General features: G+C 34.9%; 1 protein-coding gene across 1 annotated transcript; it reads left to right on the forward strand.

The window, feature by feature from the left end:
- The first annotated feature begins 648 nt into the window (after positions 1–648).
- Positions 649–20,155, forward strand: LOC113680159 (exportin-2). The gene is made up of 32 exons (XM_027197161.2): positions 649–1,063; positions 1,874–2,019; positions 2,338–2,383; positions 3,147–3,202; positions 3,628–3,693; positions 4,167–4,246; positions 4,552–4,642; positions 5,212–5,319; positions 5,868–5,960; positions 6,611–6,703; positions 7,067–7,141; positions 7,918–8,047; positions 8,232–8,297; positions 8,665–8,774; positions 9,132–9,224; positions 9,454–9,538; positions 9,873–9,934; positions 10,232–10,368; positions 10,937–11,040; positions 12,691–12,788; positions 13,285–13,343; positions 13,763–13,854; positions 14,492–14,611; positions 15,294–15,373; positions 16,206–16,303; positions 16,407–16,492; positions 16,646–16,727; positions 17,226–17,274; positions 17,833–17,927; positions 18,432–18,529; positions 18,891–19,024; positions 19,225–20,155. The coding sequence occupies exons 1-32, from the start codon at positions 988–990 to the stop codon at positions 19,312–19,314; spliced, it is 2,898 nt and encodes a 965-aa protein (XP_027052962.1). The 5' UTR covers positions 649–987; the 3' UTR covers positions 19,315–20,155.
- The last annotated feature ends 1,019 nt before the right edge of the window (positions 20,156–21,174 follow it).

A 21,174-nucleotide genomic window follows, 5' to 3' on the forward strand; every position in this document is an offset into this window, starting at 1 on the left:
AATAATACATTGGGAATCATACATAGGCACGCGTATATATGGAAGTTTTTGTAACCATGATTCAAAGCATTTTCCATCGTAAGAGTCAGCGCCAACGTACTCTACGATTGTTATTCGAGGATTGTCGATTCATTTATTTGCATTCATTAATGAGGTTGGATTTTCTTCCCAGAAAAGGGCTATTGTATTTATATGATAAACAAAATAATACATGGTTGCTTGTAGATATGGAATTTCCCTTCACGTGTTCAACGTTATTATTTTTTGTAACTTGTTAGTTCATTTTGTAAAGTTCTTTAAGTCTTTTGCTGAGGGAATATAAAATAATTAGCATGCTATCGCATTTCATTTCGTGAGATGGTTGATTATACATGGGACCAGGGAGAGTAAGATTTCAGGGGGAGGTAGAGGTTTCGTTCGATTCTCGTTTTTCGTGTACGTGACATGTTGTCGTTTTGCCTTATTTTAGACATTTATGCCTTGTTTTAGATGGTTTTAGATAGTTTGCGAGTGGTTGTAGATGTTTTTGAGGTGGTTGTAGGTGGTTGTTGAAATTTTTGAGGTGGTTGTAGATGGTTGTAGGTGGTTGTAGGTGGTTTTAGGTGGTTTTAGGAGGTTTTAGGTCGTTCCTTGTTTTAGTACTTACGTATATTTCTTCCTCCTAACCCTGCTAAAGAAAATTTGTTTAAACGTCAAGAGTTTATTTTGTTGGTGATCATGTCTTTTATTCTTGTGTACTTGACATGTGATTCAGGGGTGATAATGTAAGGAAAACTATTTGTTGGAGGAGGAGTTTGGGAACGAGAATGACCATGTGCAAGGAAATCCTGACATGCGCATAGTTGATGGCGCATTTCATGAAAATTTGAAAAAAACGTATAATTTCCCTGGTGCGATTAGGAAAGCTATTTCCCAGAATATCCGGGCATAAGACACTTCTTCTGAAAGTTTAAGATCGAAGTTTGGTGCTTCTGGTGCTGCTTGAAGATGACAGATGCGAACGCTTTGCTGGCTCTCAATTTGAAAAACACTTTATCGTTTGAAACGAACGTTCGGAAACAAGGTAAGGATGGCTTCGGTTAAACTTGGTAGATTTACGAAAGATATAATTCTGCACACATCAAAGCCGTTTCCTGTCGCAAAATACTTGAGACAGGAACTTTCTCACATATAGAATGAATCTATAAGAATGCTTTTGTTTTATAGTACAATGATATATATCATGAGCAGCACAAATCCAGCGAGTACAAGTTGAAGGACTGTATTACCTTAAACTGAAGTTTCATGGCTAGAATGTTCTTCTTACGTCGGGCCGACTTTCTTTTTCGGAAGGAAATGTAAATTTAGCTAAATTATGCTTTAACAAGCTGTTTTGTTCTTTTAATGTGCTGCGATTTGATGGTCCAAGTTCTAATCGATTTTTATCAAGAATTTGACGTATTTTTTTATTCCTTAGAGTGGTCGTAAATATTCCCGTACAAACTCTTACAATTCTGCCATGATTGTTATTGCACAAGATGATCATCTCACAGCTGGAGCTTGGGCCGCCTGTGCTCTCACTAGAACAGTTACAATAATATTCAGCAAAGACTGATTAAGGAGAGACTTCCTTGACCAAAATATTTTGAAAAATTAACTTCTTTAAACTCTCTTTTAACATGATTTGTTAGTCTGGGCTGTAATTAAGTTTTGAAGTAGCAGTTACCTTGGAGGTATCACCCACAGCAGTGTAATATGTAGTCTGCTAAGTTAGGGATTGCAGCTCAACAACAGCCTTTCCAGTAATGCTGCTTTAGTTTATCATATTTTTGTTGGAGTTATTTTACCTTTCACACATTTCTTTAGATTACATGCTTTCTTTCGACTATTTTAGCTGAGAAGTATCTTGAGACAGTGGAAGGAAGCAGTGGTTACAATGTTCTACTATTGGGCATTGTGAATAATAATAATGAGGGTGAATTGATAAGAGTGGCTGCTGCTATTGCGTTCAAGAACAGTGTGAAGCGAAACTGGAGAATTGTAAGTCAATTGGAAGTACAGCTTGAGGACTTGAAACTATTTTTTTTTTTAATGTTCTGTGTATTTCAAAAACTGAAGGATTCTCTTTCATTAAACTGCTATTTGAGTAACATAATACAGCTTGTAACAAGATTAGGGACTGATGTACATGACTAAACAATTAATGCACTTATTGGTGTTAGAATGAATAAGAAATTCAAATACTGTGTGATACTTACAGTTTCTGAAATGAACTGTCATAGGTTTCAAGTGGTAACAAAACACTTTGTAGTTGCCATTTTGGGCATAAAGTGTGAATATTGATTTTTGTTTTGCTAGATTCCTGATGAACCAAACAAGATTAACGATGCTGACAGGGAAACAAGTATGATGCATTGTAGCAGTTCTGATATTACTCTGTTAATTGATTGAACCACTTCTATAATGCATGGCTTGATTTAGTTTTACTTGAATTGATTTAGCTTGCAAAGCAGTGTAAACCTGCTGAATAGGTCACTGTGGCTGTCTGCAATTAGCTATTACTTCTGAAAATTCTCACAAAGACAAGTTATTTCTCCATCCTGAAAGTTACAGGGTAGTCATTGGATACAAGGTTGTTATGAATAACTTTACCCTTTGCTTTTAGCACCCCTTAAATCATAGAGGCACCCTTCCCAAACTCATTTATGTATATTTAAATGCAGTTAAACACAATGTAATGGAGTTAACAACAAAGAACATCAGCGTTCTCTAGTAGTCAGCAGTTTTTTTCATACGCGCATGCCTTGGAATTCTATGTGTTCTTTGTTTGAGGCGTTCTTGTATCTACTTTAAGCATAAACTTACAGCATTGTGAGGAGTGGCAGCTCATTGTTCAGGCAGTTTTCCCCACCCCTTCCCTCCCTCTTTCCAATGTTTATTCAGTGTGACAGGTGCCTGTTTTCCTTTCCTGTGTGGGGGGCTCGTGGCTGCATTGCCAGGATTTGCCAGCCATGAGAGAAGTCTCCATCTAGGAGCTGGTTGCCAATAGTGGAAGCTCCTGGATGTTTCAGGCACCCAACCTCCACTTAGCAATGCGGTTGTTAACAAAGTTATTTGTATGGAAACAGCATAAGATATTGATGATCTGTTTTACTGTGGTTTTCTAGTCAAGAGAGAAATTGTTGATTTGATGCTTAGAAGTCCTGAAAAGCTCCAGAAGCAGGTAGGGACTGGTTTGAAAGCATCATACTTGTCATTGGGAATCTTAAGCCCTGGAGGAATTGAAGACTTTTTTCAACAGGATGGTATGTTTATGAACTGAAATTTGGATTGGAAACTCCCAACATTGTGAGCCCCTCTCTTAACCTCAGAAAGGGTGGAGTGGATGAAAATATGCTACTATTGATAAAACTTATAAATCAGGGATCAAAATGAATAAATTTTTATATAGTGCAAGTTGTATACTCGTGTAGAAAATAAATTATTGGAGAGGTAGAGTTTTGTATTGTAAATCTAAGGGGTGATGTTTTCATCACTTTGGGGTAACCAGATATTTTTCTTTGTTTAATTCTAATGACAAAAGAATGGTATCTTTCTTTGATTTTGCACAATAAGCTTAGTGTTTGTGTTTTCTCTCTTTATTCTCAGCTCAGTGATGCAGTCAGTGTGATCGGCAGAGAGGATTTCCCACAAAAGTGGACAAATCTGTTACCAGTGAGTAATGACAGGGAGGAAATTCCTTGTTAAGGGAGTGCTTTTGAAGAACAGAATCACTTTCATTGATACATTCTGTATTCAAAACTGAGTCACACAGCTGTTGCAGTGTCACAAACCCTATATGTATATTGTGAAGTAACTTATGTTGGAACTTTTTCTCCAGGAATTAATGCTAGACCATCACATATCACCAACTCCCCTTGCCTCCTCTCCTTAGCATTTTTTAAGTTGAGTGTCCTGTTCATGCACACGGTACACTGACCCTAATGTAAGCTTTAAACTGGAGCTTTTGCCAACAGACTTTGACTATTAGTGGTATAATGCTACAACAGAAAACTGTGCACATAATATAATGTCAACTTTAAGACTGGAACTGAACAGTAATAATAAAAGTTTTCTATGTCACAAATAGATACTTACTTTGGTTATTTTATGGATGGTATGAATTTCTTAATTTGATTAATTTGCAGGAGCTTGTGGCCAAATTCAAACAAGGTGATTTTCACCAAATCAATGGAGTTCTACAGACTGCTCATTCACTATTTAAAAGGTTTGATTCCTGTCCTTGTTAAAAAACCTCTTGAATTATCATGATCATGGACCTGCTAAAGTCTAGGGTAATTGAACTTTGTAGATGACACACTTTTGGCAAAATGGCTTGATACCAAGTCAGCTAAGAAAGAAGAGACAGTTTCATGGAAGAGAATAACAGAGTATGAATGGTATTTTATGAAAATGTTTTCTCACCTAGATTACATACTACAAAAAACTAAGTTGGAAACATGTTATTTCCTGCAATATGACTCCTGGACATAGATTGCTAATTTATTCTTTAATTTTTAAAATTGTGACTAGATATCGTCATGAATTCAAGTCCCAAGAACTATGGACTGAGATCAAGTTTGTGTTAGAAAGGTTTGCAGAGCCATTGACAAATCTCTTTGAGGTTAGTAGTGTTGTCTTGGTTCATTTTTGTGGCACCCATCATTATGGCAGTCGTTTCAACTCAAATGAACAATATGAATGCAAGGAACAAGCCATGAATCTCATCTCAATAATTTGCCATCTTTTCTTGCTTTTGTTATAACAATTAATTTGCACCATTGAATTTAGCTAAATTTGTTGTTCCTTTCATATATGTGATTGGTTGACTTTCCTTAAGTATCCATGGCAGTAGCAATGGTACTGTAAGACAATTATGATTGGGCAAAGACAAGTGCCACTTATATTTTCCACATGAACAAAAATGAAGAGGGCTGGTAAAAGTAGCAAATGTATAAAAACCTTTCAATCAAATTTCATTTTCACATTTGTACATGTAAGATTACGGTGTATTCTTGTTACTGCTCTCTCTAGGCAATCTGTAAGTTTGTGTGAATCTTTCATATAATTCAGTATCTGGCGTAACAACTGAGATCATGTGCAATACATGAAGAGATTCTTTCTTCAGATGAATTCTCTTTATCTCTCTCTTCTTAAGACATTTAACATACATACGAGCACTTTATGTTGTAGGCCATAATGGAAGAAGCAAACAGATGTGGAGGTGATCCAGCTAAACTAAAGGATATTCTCAGCTCTATTTTGCTTATTTGCAAAGTGTTCTACAGCTTAAATTTCCAGGTGATCGATAACGTGTTCAAACTGACTCACCTCTGTTGAAGTTTGATGTTAAGAACTTGAAAATGTTCTGTAAACCTTGAAATTTTTAAAAATGGGAAGTACGCCTGTGAGCATTCAAGCTTTTAAAATGCAAAAAAAGTGAGAGTCACTGTCACAGTTAAATTTTCTGGTTGCCTTCACTTTGAAATGTGTGATGTTCTATGGAAAGTTATATTCTGATTACAAAGAACTATTGTTTAGTGCTAAGGGGTAATAACAGAGAACATAGGACTTAAAAAATCCCAAAATATAACTTATCAAGAAGCATCAAAAACTTTTGTATTTGTTTGTTTTTTTTTTTAAGATTGTTTTTTGTTTCCAAATTATTTTGAAAAATATCCTTTGATATTTGCATTTGATAAAGGCATCTTCACTAGCTCTTGTAATAGATGTGTACTTTAAATCCTTAATTCTTCCTATACAATAATGAAAGTGCAAATTTATTTACCTGTACCTTCAAAGCTCACTCTAGAAGTATTTTCAACTGATTGTGGAAATAAATGTTGCAGGACTTGCCTGAACACTTTGAGGAAAACATGGAAAAGTGGATGAAAAACTTTCTCATTCTTCTTACAACAGACAGCAAACAGCTGCAAGTTGAGGTTAATGTCAATTTTTTTGTTGTAAGACAACAGTGCGGTGGAAGGTTTCTCCTGGGATACCTCCACCCAAGGGATACAAACTGTTGAAATATGAAAACACCAAAAAAGAAAAAAAAAAATTGCACTGGCATGACCTTTCTATCTGTAGCCCTTCATTGAGAGGAAAAGGTTCTTTGGTTACTTTCATTTACCTGATAACATGTGAAAAGATGAAGGAGTTTTGCATGTGCAGCATGCATTTTTTATTCACTTCCTTTTGAGAACTCCAACCTTTTGAACCTCTCACTTTGCATTTACCTGTTGCAAGAATGAAAACAGCTGAAAATAATAGAATAGCATAGCAACTTAGAGAATCTATAAACAAACTTGGATTGCCAATGTTAAATAGAGTTATAGTGAACTGGAATTCTGTAAGCAAAATAGCAGCTTGTCCTTTCAGGTTTATTTCAAATTGTTTAAATTTCAAGTGTTATTTATATTGCTTGGAAGTCATTTCACTCTGTAATTCTGCCTCTGAAAGGCTTTTGCTCCCCAATTTGAAGTGTTGAGGTCATAGGAAAATTACAAAAACAGACAGAATCAACTGACTATCAGTTCAAATTATTATGACTTATCAAATGTAGTGGGGATTCTTTTGTTTGACTTTGTAGGAAACGGAAGAAGCTGGTCCATTAGATCTAATTAAGTCACAAATCTGTGACAATGTAGCATTGTATGCTCAAAAATATGATGAAGATTTTGAGGTAGAGGAATTCACTTATTGATGATAAATTTTTAGTAGTTATTGTAAGCATTGCTAAGATTGCTTGGTGTGTCTTGTTAAAAACTTTTTTTCCTAGTGAATAAATCTGATATTATCTCGACAGCTATACCTACAAGGAGACAGATATGCAGACAGATTGATTGGCACAATGCTTTCTCCTAAACCTTCTGAAAAAATAATTAGATCCTGTACTAGTAAAATCCTTTGTTGCAGCAATTTCTTTAAATAAAAAGCATACTTAAGAATTCTGAATTAAAATATTACAAATCATATATTTTAAAGTAGCAAGCCTATAAATTTATAGTTATATTCCCTTCTTCAACTTTCTTTTATTTTTTTGTAGAACTACTTGCCAAAGTTTGTGGAAGCTATTTGGAACCTGCTTGTGAACACAGAGAAAATAGCAAAACATGATATTGTAAGTATGATTGTCATCAATGAAACTTCAGCAGGCTCTACTTGGAGACTGAGTTAATCCTTTACATCCTAACATCAGTATACATTTCTCTATACTGTTCTCTAAACATTTCCTATGGTACTGACAAAAAGAATTTGATGAACAATCCAGAGCTTTAGTTGGTGATCATTTCCTATATTCTCAGGACCTCAATGTTTGTTTTAAGGGTGATACTGAAAGGAGAAAATAGTTACTAATCACTCTTAGGGGTTAAAGGGTTCAGTTAATTGACATTTGTCAAATCCACCAAAAAAAAGTGCATATTTGATAAGTGTGAATTTTACTTACACCACTTGGATAAACAAAGAAAAGAGTGTACAAGTGGTATACTGTGCTACAGCGATTTTCCAACAGCTTTAGATGACCTTTTGCCACCAGAGCGAACAATGGATACGCTACGTAAGAGGCGCCATAATTATATTCTCCTGCTTGTCAGAACTGAACGTTTCAAAAGGACCTTTATTAATAGATGTTTGTTCTCTTATTAGTTATTCAGTTAGTAATTTAGTTAGCTTATTAGTTTTATACTTGCTGATTTCATAACATTGTAACTAAACACATTTGTTGTTTAGAGTGCTTAATAAAGACTTATTATTATTATTATTATTATTAGTTGACTTTATTTTCTCAAACTTGAAGGGTTTGAGGTGTGACAGGATTTAGAGAGGTGAGTTAGGATGCCAAAGTAACTTTTTAATGGAAGGACATTTAACAACTGGGTACTTTTTGGTTTACAGGTTATTAGCAATGCTATTGGGTTCTTGGCATCAGCAGCAGAAAGAAATCAGTATAAATATCTCTTTGAAAAACAAGAAACCTTGGAAAGTATATGTGCAAATGTTGTTTTACCAAATGTGGAATTTAGAGGTAAATTTTTAATGTATTCTGTATTGTTTAATATTATTCATCATTATTTTTGCCTTATTATGTTCAACTTGATGGTTTTGTGGTGTAGAAATTTTAAAGAGTAGTGATATTTCTGTTTCAGTTTCTTTCTGGTGGAATGTTCAGTATTGGCAAGATTATTAACTGGTCTTTTAATTTTTATCAGAGGAAGACGAAGAGGTGTTTGAAGACAATCCTGAGGAGTACATCAGAAGAGATATTGAGGGCTCAGGTTTCAAATGAATTTCATATTTTATTCAAGTGATCCATATTCTATCATAATAGTAATCATAACTTAATTTGCCCCTCAGTATTTGTTTAATGAACTTGCTGAAAAAAAAAGGAAAAGAAACTGATCTATTTGTCTACACTTTTAGCAGATCTTAGTGAGCAGGGGACACCATGAATAAGTGAACTAGTACTGAAGTGGATAGGACATGAATCATTGAAAAATCCCAATGTCTGAGGAAAAAACCAAGTTGACTAGGAAGTTAAGAAATGATTTGAAACTTGAGCTTCAGATTTCATATCCAGAGAACCAAAACAGTAGCAGTAACTGCAAATATTCTTTCAACAATAAAGTTATTGATTTTTTTTAGATGTGGACACCAGACGCCGTGCAGCCTCCGATCTTGTGCGTGGATTGTGCAAATTCCATGAGCAGCGTGTTATAGAAATATTTTCTGGCCATGTTGTGTCGATGTTGCAGGTAACCAAAATTATGCTTTGATTCCTGAAAACTACAGAAGAACTAGAGACTGAAAGGAAAATGGGCAAAGTTTGTCTTTCTCGTTCTTGCTCTCATCATTCTAGGCTTTTTTGTTTTCTTATATTTGTCAATCTTATCAACTCATTATAGTGAATACACAGTATGTGTCACAAAATCACTATCAAATATGCATACCATGAGGGTTACAAATCATTGATGCCTTTAAATGTTTCTTGGTTCATACTTTTGCTGTGAATGTCACTTGTTTGAAGCTCTTGCAAGTTACTGATCAGTCTTAATAAGATGTGTATGGTTAAGGCTCATGTGATGATTAACTTTCTCCTTGGTATATGGCAGCTTTATCAAGCAGAGAGTGGCAACAACTGGAAAGCCAAAGATGCTGCAATCTTCCTTGTTACATCACTTGCAAGCAAGAAACAGACTGCTAAGGTAATAATTATGTATACCAGCAGGGTTTTCATCAGGCGTTTTATATTGAAGTATGCTGTATTCTTTGGGTAAATTTTGCTGGATTTTTATTTGGTTTGGGTACAATTTATACCATTACAAGTTTTAATTTAAAGTTTGTTGCTTGCCTCTTATAATTTGCTGAAAGTATTGTTAAGAAGTTCTAGTTGTGTAGTTTTGCCTTCACTGTTTAACTCTTTCTTCCTTTCAGCATGGGACAACACAAGCAAGTGAACTTGTTAATTTGCAGAGCTTTTTCACTGAACATATTTTGCCTGAGCTACAGATTAAAAATGGTAAGTGAACCATTATGATTGTTTCTCTAGATCACCAAATCAAGTTCGTTTTGTTTAACCTGCAGTAAATAGAAAAAAACTTGCCTTCTTTTTGCTAAAATTAGACTGAGGCTGCCAACAGAAGTTAGTATTGTGGAGCTTTGTGAGCTTAACTTCCATTGCTTGCATTTACACCTGAGTATGCATGGAAAAAACCTTTTTTATGTAATGTCAACTGTAGCTAACAGATTAGATTTAAATCTGTTTTATATACAATTGAGTTACAGGTACGATATTCCTGAAAATTATTTTCATTTTGTCCTGACTTTTTATTGTCTTTCTCTCTCTTTTTCAGTTGATGATCATCCAGTGCTGAAGGCTGACTCCATCAAATATATTATTATCTTCAGAAATATGGTAAGTCGTTTAAAGATAAGCTACAGAATGTCTTTCTCACTTCTTTCTGGAGGAAAGTCTTATAATTTATACTAGGGTTTTTGTACCAGGAATAATAAAAACTATGGTATGAGTAATTTTAAATATGTCAATAAACTGTGATGCACTGCCAAACTCTTACAACCAACATTAGCACAAATGTATCCTAGTGAGTAATGGGAAATCAAACAGAAAAGAACCAACAGGTCCTACTGTTCAATACTGTATCTAATGAAAGAACTTTACATCTGTCAATTCTGTCTGCATTTATTCTTTCAGCTTTCCCTTGAACTAATTGTGGGATGCCTGCCATTCCTTGTGAAGCACCTAAAGGCTAAGAGCCATGTTGTACATAGTTATGCTGCACACTGCCTGGAGAAGATCTTTACACTCAAGAATCCTCAAGGAAAAGCTTTGTATGTGTCATTGTTTTTGATGTACTTGTATGGGGGTATGCCACCATCTGTGTCATATGAAGTCCTTTTAAATTTTCTTCATCTGAAACTATCTACTTTCTATTTTTGTTCATCACCACCTTTTTGGTGTTTGCTTTCAGTGGGAAACTATTTTTTCTAACTTAAGGTTTCCTTGTATTTATGGGAAATTTCTCCAATTGAATGTTCTTTATGTTGAAAGGGCTCCCATTCTCATGTGTAGCACTGTATAGAAGAATTATCATCAATCTTGTTTTACAAACATGTAGGAGACATTTGGTAATGTAATCTTATTTCTTCCTTTTTTTCCTCCCAATGATGCAATTTTTATCTAATGAAATCAAGAGTTAATGAACACACTGCGAATTGGATCCAAAATTGTTCTTTCAAGTTTTTTTTTTTTATGTTCTTTGAGTTTAATTCTGAGGCTAAGATTTTGTTACCAATATAGAGTTGCTTTTTTTTACCATATTTAGCTGCTATCATCTTAAGTGTCTTCAGAGCTAAAGAAAATATTGGGCATGTGGGTGATATATTTTTTCCTGTGTAGAATTGGAAAGGTTGACGTGCAGCCACACTTAGAGGAGATGTTATCAAATCTCTTTCATTTGTTGAAAGTCCAAGGCTCACAGGAGAATGAATATGTTATGAAAGGTACTCTATTTCTTTTGTAGAACATTAGTAAATCTGCCGCATAAACTAAGGCGTAGTTCTACAAATCAATTATTTGTGGTTGGACTTCTCTGTCCTGTCTTCAAATGGATTATGACAGCTCTGAGAACTGACAGCACTGGTTGGATACTTTCCTGTGAGCAGGGTGAACCTTCTCTCAGGTTTCTTTTTCCTGAGCTTATTACTCACAAACTGCAATTGGCACAAATGACAGCACAACTTAACTTTCTGCACTCTCAATGAGAGCCACATTACTTGTGGTTTGCACCAGCAAGGACCTACTTTGTTAAGTTTAGTTTCAGATGGAAAACACCTTAATTTCTCTTTCCCGTCACAGGATTAGCTGTTGAAGAAAACAATCAGAATCCTACTAGCACTTACTAATAAATCAAACTGCCTGAGATTGTTGCTTTAGAGAAGATTATCAATCTGTTTTTTACATGCAGCAATCCCTAATTGGCTGAGGAGACACATAGTTTCCTATTATGAGACTAAAATGTGCAGCCAAAATGTGTAGCCAAAATGTGCAGCCAAAATGTGCAGCCAAAATGTGCAGCCAAAATGTGCAGCCAAAATGTGCAGCCAAAATGTGCAGCCAAAATGTGCAGCCAAAATGTGCAGCCAAAATGTGCAGCCAAAATGTGCAGCCAAAATGTGCAGCCAAAATGTGCAGCCAAAATGTGCAGCCAAAATGTGCTGGTTCGATGGACAACTTAAGATGGATACCCAAATAAATAGCATCTGTAAAACTGCATTTTTTCACCTATGTAACATCAGAAGTATAAGAAAATTTCTTAACTTTGAATGTACAAAGATTCTAGTGAATGCTTTTGTAACTGGTCGTTTGGACTCTGCCTAACAACCAACTACATAAACTACAGAGAATCCAAAATGCGGCCGCTTGGCTAATCTGTAATGTATGTTGTTTCGAGCACATCACCCCATCACTGTACAGGCTCCATTGGCTACCCATTAACTATAGAATCTAGTTTAAAATTCTTCTTTTTGTATATAAAGCCCTTAGTGGTATCACTCCTCCTTATATATCTGAACTTGTAGAGCTGAAACCAGCCTCAAGGCACAATTTCAGAAACTCTGATGATATGCTTTTACTGAGCAATCCTTCTTTTAAGACTTGTATCACATTAGGTGACTGCTCATTTAAATATGCAGGGCCTAAACTGTGGAACAAGCTACTGAGAGACATATGTTATGCCAACACTGTACATATTTTTAAGTGTCTTCTCAAAACTCCCTGTTTAGGAAAGCCTATCTGCTTTAAATACTATCGGTCTAACAATATTATGATAGTTAAGATTTTAATGATTATAAAGATTGTAATGATTATATACACCATAGTTTTAATAATATCACATTTGTAGAGATTTTAATGATTATAAAAATTGTTAAGATTGTAAATACTATACTTTCAATAATCAGGATTGTAAAGATTGTAATGATTGTAAAGACTGTGCTGTAAGATTATTATACTGTAATGCATGTGTGAGCATCTGCATATGTAACATGCACAATATCAGTAAATAAATTATTATTATTATTATTATTATTATTATTAAAATTGTATAGAAACAGTTACATTATATATATATATATTTTTTGGTTATTTTGCAGCAATTATGAGGTCATTTTCCCTACTCCAGGAAGCCATCTTACCTTATTGTGCTGTGTTAATTGCTGATTTGGCATCTAAACTGGCTCTGGTTAGCAAGGTGAGGACTTTAATACCAAGAATGATCAGGGTTTAATTTCTCTTTTATTGTGAGCATTAGCCCTTTAACTCCCATGAGTGACCAAGAGAGATTTCTTACAATATTGATACAACATCAGGGAGACAAGTAATGAAAATAGACCAAAGTTTCCATAAGGGGATTATATGTTGATCCAATACCAAATTCTCCAAAGGAACTTTAAAAGAATGGCATGGCAGACAGTAGTGGGAATTTCTCATGAGATCCTGGGAGTGAAAAGGTTAAGATTATTATGCTGATAGGAAAAGGTTATGAAACTTGATAGCCATCTTAATCTTGTGATGTGTGATACATGATTAAAATGTTTTTCTAGATTAAGAGAAATCAAACAGCACCTTTATCTAGGCTACCTTAAGTGATTACAGAGAATAAAAAACTTCATTTATATTTTTTTTATTGTTGAAAATTTTTTCTGTGGTTATTTAAGGATGGATTTGATTTTCTCTCCTTTTTACAGAATCCTAGCAAACCACAATTTAATCACTATCTTTTTGAAGCCATTTGCTGTGCTATCAGGTGTGTTAAAACAGCTTTGGTTTTGTCATGTTTTTTTTATCACTCGAGGAGCAAAGTCACAGGGATAGTTGTGCACTGAAAAGGGAGAATAAATGATGGTACCAATCCGATATGTCAATGCAACTGACATGTTTGGGAAGTTCCTTGTCAACAATGATAGTTGATAAATTACATAAATCAATCCTATAATGAACTAACTGTGTAAGGAGTACAGCAGATTAAAAGTGCTTAGTTTCAAAGAAATTATACATGTGTGTTATTGTGTGTTTAATTGACATTTGAGGCAAAACAACAGTACACTGAACTATAGTATGCTTCAAGTTTTGATTAGCAATAATAAGATATGGCATGTATATTGCTGAATTTAAATTCATTATTTAAAAGGTCATATTGATTAGTTCCTTATACTTTTATATTAGAGTTATATGCAAAGCAGATCCTTCAGCAGTGGCAGGATTTGAGAAGATGTTGTTTCCTGTGATTCAAGAAATTCTCACAAATGATGTCACAGGTACTAAGTGAATCTAACAGGTCCAACAGTTAAATTGAATTGTAGCCAAATGGGGGGAAAAACATCAAAGAGTTCTTCAGCTCTGGAATTTATGTGAAGCATTTTTATTTTTTAAGTTTTGTATACATTCAAACTCTGTTCATCCTTGTGTGGTGAAGGTCACTTCCTTTGGACTTTACTTTGGATTTCCCAGCAGATTTGGTTTAAGTAAATGCGGGGCTAATGTTTGGCAAGAATTGATGTCTGTGTTTATAAGAAATGCCTTCATAAATACAGGGTTTGTATGAATCATGAAAAACTTATAAGGCATGGAACTAAATGAATACATTTCCTAGGCCTGGAAATATATGAAAAGTAGGCATTGGTGATTAACCTTTTTTTTTTAGAACAACAAGGCTAAAAAAGCCTTAAATGAATTTTGGATCACTTTGAGGCACTTGATTGGGGATCAGGAAAAAATATTCTGTACATGGGAACAGCTTTGAGTTAAATCGTCTTTTACTAGTATATGTGCCCATGAAATATCCTCAAATGAGCAATTATCAATTAGCCTATTTAGGTGTATGAGGCTGCATTTTAATCCAGGTTGGCTGTCATGATGCATTTCATTTTTGTATTGCCGTTTTGTTTTTCACAGAGTTTCTCCCATATGTGTTCCAAGTGTTGTCATTGTTGCTGGAAATTCGACATGAAATTCCAGAGCCTTACATGGAGCTCTTTCCTCTTCTTCTCTCTACAGTTCTCTGGGAAAGAAATGGTACAAGATTGAAATAGATTTTTTAGAAATATTGTAGATGATTAACTTTCCTTTACTCATAATAAGTGTTTTTGCCTCTTAAAACATCTGACAATAGCTTAGGAGGGTAGGTGCTATGAAGGGTAGTGACAGAGGAGGGTAGCAATTTCCTCAGCATAAAGGAGGTCACCATAGCAACAAAGCCACAGCCCACTTCCAGCCCCCTTTCAAAACAACACCAACAAACCAAGTGTGAGGATTTATATACATACCCAGAAGCAGGAGGGGGGGTAGGAGGGGAGAGGAAACAAGTTGAGCAAAGCACTTGGCAGTACCCCTGCAAACCTTTTTGGGGCTCCCCACATCCCATGGGCGACCTTAGCTTTAAGCTGTCCACAATGACTGTTATTCTTCATTAGATGATATTCTGAATTGTAAACATACATTTAATTACCACAAGCAAAAGAAAATTTGTGAACCACAAGACCCTGAAGCTTTTTTATAACAAGTCATTTTAGTTATTAGCAGAACTATCCTTTTAGCAAGTTTTTCTTGAAATATTTTTTTAATTCATATACACTGGATGCATTGTTAGATCAAAGGATAGCAGAAAGTCTTATACTGACACAAAATCAAAGTGATGTCAGTTTTGTCAATTAGATTGTGATCAATTTGTCTCGTACTGATCCACCTGCTTATTCAGGAAACATACCACCACTGGTGCGTTTGCTTCAAGCCTATATCGAAAAGGGAAGCAAAACTATTGTGGAAACAAAGAAGGAGGTAATGCAGAAACTACTTATTTTTGGTGACAATAACATAAAAAGTTAAACAGAGTAATCTAACTTTACAGATAGATCAAACTTGTTATCACTCTAGTGATAAGCAGTAAATATAATTCCTGAACAGTTAGCAACCTGGAAAACCATGAAGGGCCAACCACTCATGTCATATCTGTTATTAGTATGGGTTATTGCATGGGGCTGAGTAAAATTAAAAATTAATATCATTCATGTTTTCAGAAGTTGTAGAAATTGCCCTTGGGCTTTGCGCAACTTTGGCAATTTCTGCAACTTCTATAAACACAAGTGATTTTAATCCTTAGATTTATGACACAACAAGTGATTACTTGTTTATGATATAGAGTAGGTACAAAATGCACACTGTTATGCACTTTCATAGGAAACCATTTAAGCATTTTGTCAGTGTCAATAATCTGTAAAATGCGTGAATCAGCTGAATGAAATTTTATTTGTTTGCAGCAATGCCAAAGTAATAAAACCAGCCCCACTGAAAACACATTCACCGTCTATTAAATTATAATACATTTAGGAAAAATTAAGGAAAATGTCTGCTGTCTCAGGGGAGAACTGTTTCTCTAAGGGGAGAAACAGTTGATTCTAATAACTCAAAGTTAACTCAGTATAGATGTAATTGACCATGTGTGAATGATTCTTTAGGTTTGGCTCTTTCCTTCCTTTCGATGGTTAAGGTCTTGCTGGGAGAATGTTTAGCAAACAGCCAAGGATCTTGGGTTATTGTAGTGTGCATTTTTTAAAAAAAGAGAAAAGACAGGATTGTAATGTAATGATAATGTTTTGTATTGTTGTAACAGATGGGCATGCTAGGTGTTTTTCAAAAGCTTATTGCCTCAAAGAGCAATGATCATGAAGGATTTTATCTGATAGGAAGTATGGTGGAACATTTTGAACCGTAAGTTTGTATGATTCTCTTTTAAATGTTTTCACTAGTAATTTGTAAAGTGTATGACTTAGTAAAGTTTTGTTGATTAATGAATGTGTTTTTTGTTATACAGGTCTTCCTTGGCGCCCCACATAAAGTCTGTTTTTCTCATCCTCTTTCAAAGGTTACAGAGTTCAAAAACAACCAAATTTGTCAAAGGTATTACCCGTCAAGAACACTTGTTTTCTTAGAAGTTAGCTTTAAATTGTTGGTGGAGAATTCTGGAATCTTGGATGCCTCTTCAAAGGTCTTTTTCCCTCTAATTTTTCCTTGTTGAAATAAAATTTCTTATTAAATTATTCCCTATTGTAGGTTTGCTGGTATTTTTCTGTCTTTATGCTTCTAAAAGTGGTGGAGAAGCACTGATGAATACCATAGACTCCATTCAGGAAGGGTAAGGAGGACAAATTGCAATTATTTACTAGTTTACAAAGGAACCAAACCTGTACTGCAAGATGTAGACAGTACTTTGACAGAAGGAGGAGAGTGTAATCTGTCGTGTACCTGCTGTACCAATTCACAACTTTTGGAGCTTAAGATCAGATCTCTAGTTACCTCTTTGTGCTACTACTGTATGTAGTGTATAAACATGTTATGGGCAGGTCACCTTTAAATCACTTGCAAGAGTTTAAAGAGGGGAGGAAAAAATTCACTATATTGTACTTGGCCAGTTACCCTCGTGTGCAAGTGCTAAGTACTTGCAAGTTTTACTGAACAGTCTTTCAACAAGGTTTTGTCCAAGCGGTGGCTCACAGAGCTTCTCACTTTTGAGTGCTAATTCAACTTGCACTGTATTGTTTGTTTTTGTACTATGAGTGTGTAAAGTTGAAAGTTGATTTTTGTATCAGTTGTATTATCAAATGCTATTAAAGCTTAATTGTTTCTTTTGCAGACTTTTTGGGAACTTTGTTGAGAGAGTACTAATTCCTGATGTGCGCAAAGTAAGTTCTCAGTTGTCTTGACCATAACACTCCCAGGATCTAAATGACAATTCTCTTTAGTGGTTGTCATACATGTCTAATCATTTTAGCTCTTAGAATTTGGTGTGACATAGAACAATCTCCCTAAGTGATATCTGTCTTTCTTGTAATCACCTTAAAGGTTATTCTTGAGAAATCACTGATATTGTTGAGATCTTGTTAGGAATTGAAAAGGATAACCCTCCCAAGTTCTAAAAGTTCGTTTTGCTTACAGATTTTTGTATCCTTCTTTGAATAAGTTATACATTCAAACAATATCCCCAAGTGGGTAATTTTCCATTTCACCATTATTGGCATACTTGACTGCTTATAAAGAAGTGCATAGGGAATTTGCATACAGGGTACTCATTACTTCTATTAAAAGAAATAAAATGATAAATAAAATCCTCAAGAGTTAGAATACCCAAATGAGGACAAATTTCCAGAATTTTTGTTTTCTTTTAAACAATTCTCTTTCTTCTAATTTCTTGATGAAATTAGTATATGTCTAATATGAAGATTGTGTGCTGACTCTTGTAGGTATCAGGGAGTACAGAAAAGCGGATCTGTGCTGTTGGAATAACCAAGCTTCTTACAGATTGTCCAAAATTTCTAGAAACTCACAGTCATGTTTGGTGAGGCCTCTTTGTTTTCCTAACTTGGATTAGGGTTTTTAATCCCAAGAAAATATCCACATCATCCTTTTTGGTTTGACCTCCTTGCTAGGGCTGTTAACACGAATTAACAATGGCCAAACTTTGCCTGTTGCTTTGAGGTTTTTTTTTTTTTTTTTTTTTGGCCCTTCAGCCATCAATGTGAGATACAGTTTAGTAGACAACACATTAACTTGAAATTTTAGTATCAGCTTTGTCTGCTCTTCAGTTATATATATATATATATATATATATATATATTACATATGTATACCTTACCTAAATTAAAATACAATTTGCTCAACCCCTCTGGAAATTAGCATTTCTCTTCAGACTTGCTGAAATAATAGGGGGAAAAAACCCTGTCCTCTGAAGAACTTCTAATGAATCCTTATGTTGAGTGCAGAATCTGCACTGGAGACATTTTCATAGTACACATACTCAAAGTAATTTTGTTATTTATTGCAATCACTTTTCTTTTTATAGGACCCCTTTGTTACAAGTTTTGATTGAATTCTTTGAATTACCTGAAGATGATTCGATCCCTGATGATGAGCACTTTATAGAAATTGAAGACACACCAGGTATTTTTATTGCTAATGAAAATAACTTTGAACATCCCAGGGCATTGACTTACTGTAATTTGGGTCTTGAGAAACCTGGATTTTCACAGAATTGCAGATTCTCATTTTCAAGGACTCAGAGAGGTCACCAAACATTGTGAAATTCTGAAATATAAATTTTCCTTTGGTAATTTTCAAGCCCAATTAATGGCTTATGTTGTATGCACATGCTCTTTTTTGTCAGTTTTAACAGCCAAGCAAAAAAATAATTCCCCTGCCAGTTATTCTAGGGTAGTTGTGGATTAGACTTACAAACCCTTATGGTGAACTAAGTTTCAGAAGATAGCAAATCAAATATCAAATGTTGTTTGATTTTTCACAGGTTATCAGACAGCTTACTCCCAGCTGGCATTTGCAGGAAAGAAGGAAAGAGATCCATTTTCTGGTATGATTCCTGATGCCAAAGTTTTCCTTGCACAGTCACTACAGAAACTGTCATCTACACACCCTGGAAAGGTATGGTGGACATAATGCAAACATGATTACAATCATAACATGATTAAAAAAACCCCTCTTGATAAGAATGCTACTCACGCTGCATGGTGAGGGTGTGGAACTTAGGACCTTGATTCTTGAACTGGTGGAACACTCCGTTCAACATGTGGTTATGAATGTACTTATTTACTTATTTTTTCAAATTTTGTCAATTCTTATAGATAAACACCAAGATCACATCTGAGCTTCATGCAGATGCTCAAGGATTCTTGCAGAAATACCTTCAAGAAGCTGGTGTCAGCCTGGGATGAACAAGATCTCCTGTTAGTCTACCTTTAATTTAAAGCCAAAAAGGAAAACACTACCGTCTAGCAAAGGTTTAATTTAGAATATGATTGTAGGATGGCAAGAAACTGACTGAGAACTTCATATGTAACTGTATACAGTTGGTTGTTGAGCTTATTAGATGAAATTCAAATGGTTGGTGTAAAGCTGAAGATCTGGGAAATATTATGTGAACCAATATTTTCAAGCCTATAGGGGGCAAAGGGGTAATTGGGCCTGAAAAGGAACAAGTACAAATAACCCAAACAACTTTTGCCTAAAATCACAAAAAAAAAAATCTCTAAAAAAACATAGAACTATCAAATGATGTCAAGAAAGACCTAAATCCCCTGAGTATAGCTTCTTAGTCATCTAATTAACTGTAATATATATAGAGACAAATTAGTAAAATACCACACACTGACTGTCCAAGAAAGAAAAAATTGATTTACATGATATCAATCTGTTAAAAGTTCTGTTTTTCTTATAGATTGTTTAGATATGGATATGTTAAGAAGTGACTAAATTTTGGGACAGAAAGATTGAAGTTACTTTGTACTACAGGCAGGCAGGCTTGTTATATCAGAAACCATGATCGGTTTAGTTACAGATAACCCCATGGTGACTGGTTTTTCAATCATTCCTGGGTTCCATTTCAGTTCAGAGGGATTAAGTGTGAATACACAGCTGATGTGCCATATGTGTAGCTAAGTCTCTGTCTTATGATGGAAGTTAGAGGCACATATATTTGTATGATTTGCTGTTATCATTAAACATGTAATGTACAGCTAACATAGATATTTGCGATAATAAAAAGCAGTTATAACATTGTTAGTGTTATCAAAATTCACAATATGTAATCTGTATGCTATTTTGCATGCAGTGACATTCATGTCAACTGAGAATTTTCAGTACCTGGGTGGAGGATATACTTTTACAACTCAAACATTATCATTAGACTATAGGGAATAACCAGTTAAGCTGATTCACAAACCAGTTTTTGCTGTTGATTTAATGAAACCTGGTTTTTCTTTCTCTTGGAGACATCACAAACTTTTTAAGCCTTGTTGGATCTATAATTCATCTTTCTCAGGTGCACACATAATACTAACAGTGCACTATGTCTGTTTCTTGGTATTGTGGGTGAAATAGTGGGTAGCTATTGCATCATGATGTGGATGTTGTCCAGTGATCCATGCATCATTTGCAAAACCAGACAGACACACTAAAATTTTGCAAAACAGCCTTGATACCTATGAAAAAACTAGCTTGTTACCCAGGGGCAAACTATCACACAGAGCGCTAATAAATGGGAACAGGATCTTCCCTTTTTCCTCTCTATTTCTAATATTTCTTACTTCCCATTTATTTTCGTGTCAGAGATTAATTCACATTTCTTTAATTCTTTGTTCAAAAGTCTTTTATGGAAATTTTCAACTATTCTTTTTAGAACATCCAATGATCAAATTGCAAGCAAAAAGATTTGAACTGAATTTTCTCTTAAGGCTTTCAGACCTGGAATCAAATTTCACATTGACCCTGGGTTACCTTTACCCAGCTTTGAAAAACCCAAACCAGGACTCTAGATTGAGGAGTCTGCACATGAGCCTTGTTTGGAGTCATTGTGTTGTTTCTTATAAGGATGATTTGTCCAAGGGCATCAATTGACTCCAAAAACTATCAGTGGGGGACATGTAAAAAGAACTATTGATACTCCCATTAACTTTGTCTGATTCCTTCTGATCAATGCCTACTACTGTTGTAACAGGCCATCAAAATTTAGCTGTAGAATTCTGTAATCTCTGATTTGTGATGTACACTTGACTATTTTCCACCTTTAGTGTGCA

This window comes from Pocillopora damicornis, chromosome 12 (assembly GCF_964200805.1).
Source record: "Pocillopora damicornis chromosome 12, jaPocDami1.2, whole genome shotgun sequence".
Taxonomy (NCBI): Eukaryota; Metazoa; Cnidaria; class Anthozoa; order Scleractinia; family Pocilloporidae; genus Pocillopora; species Pocillopora damicornis.

Excerpts from the sequence above, each read along its gene's own strand:
- LOC113680159 (XM_027197161.2), top strand. The coding sequence starts at position 988 with ATGACAGATGCGAACGCTTTGCTGGCTCTCAATTTGAAAAACACTTTA. Across the intron at positions 9,539-9,872 it reads TGAGCTACAGATTAAAAATG|TTGATGATCATCCAGTGCTG; the intron begins GTAAGTGAACCA and ends TCTCTTTTTCAG. Across the intron at positions 15,374-16,205 it reads TTGTGGAAACAAAGAAGGAG|ATGGGCATGCTAGGTGTTTT; the intron begins GTAATGCAGAAA and ends TTGTTGTAACAG.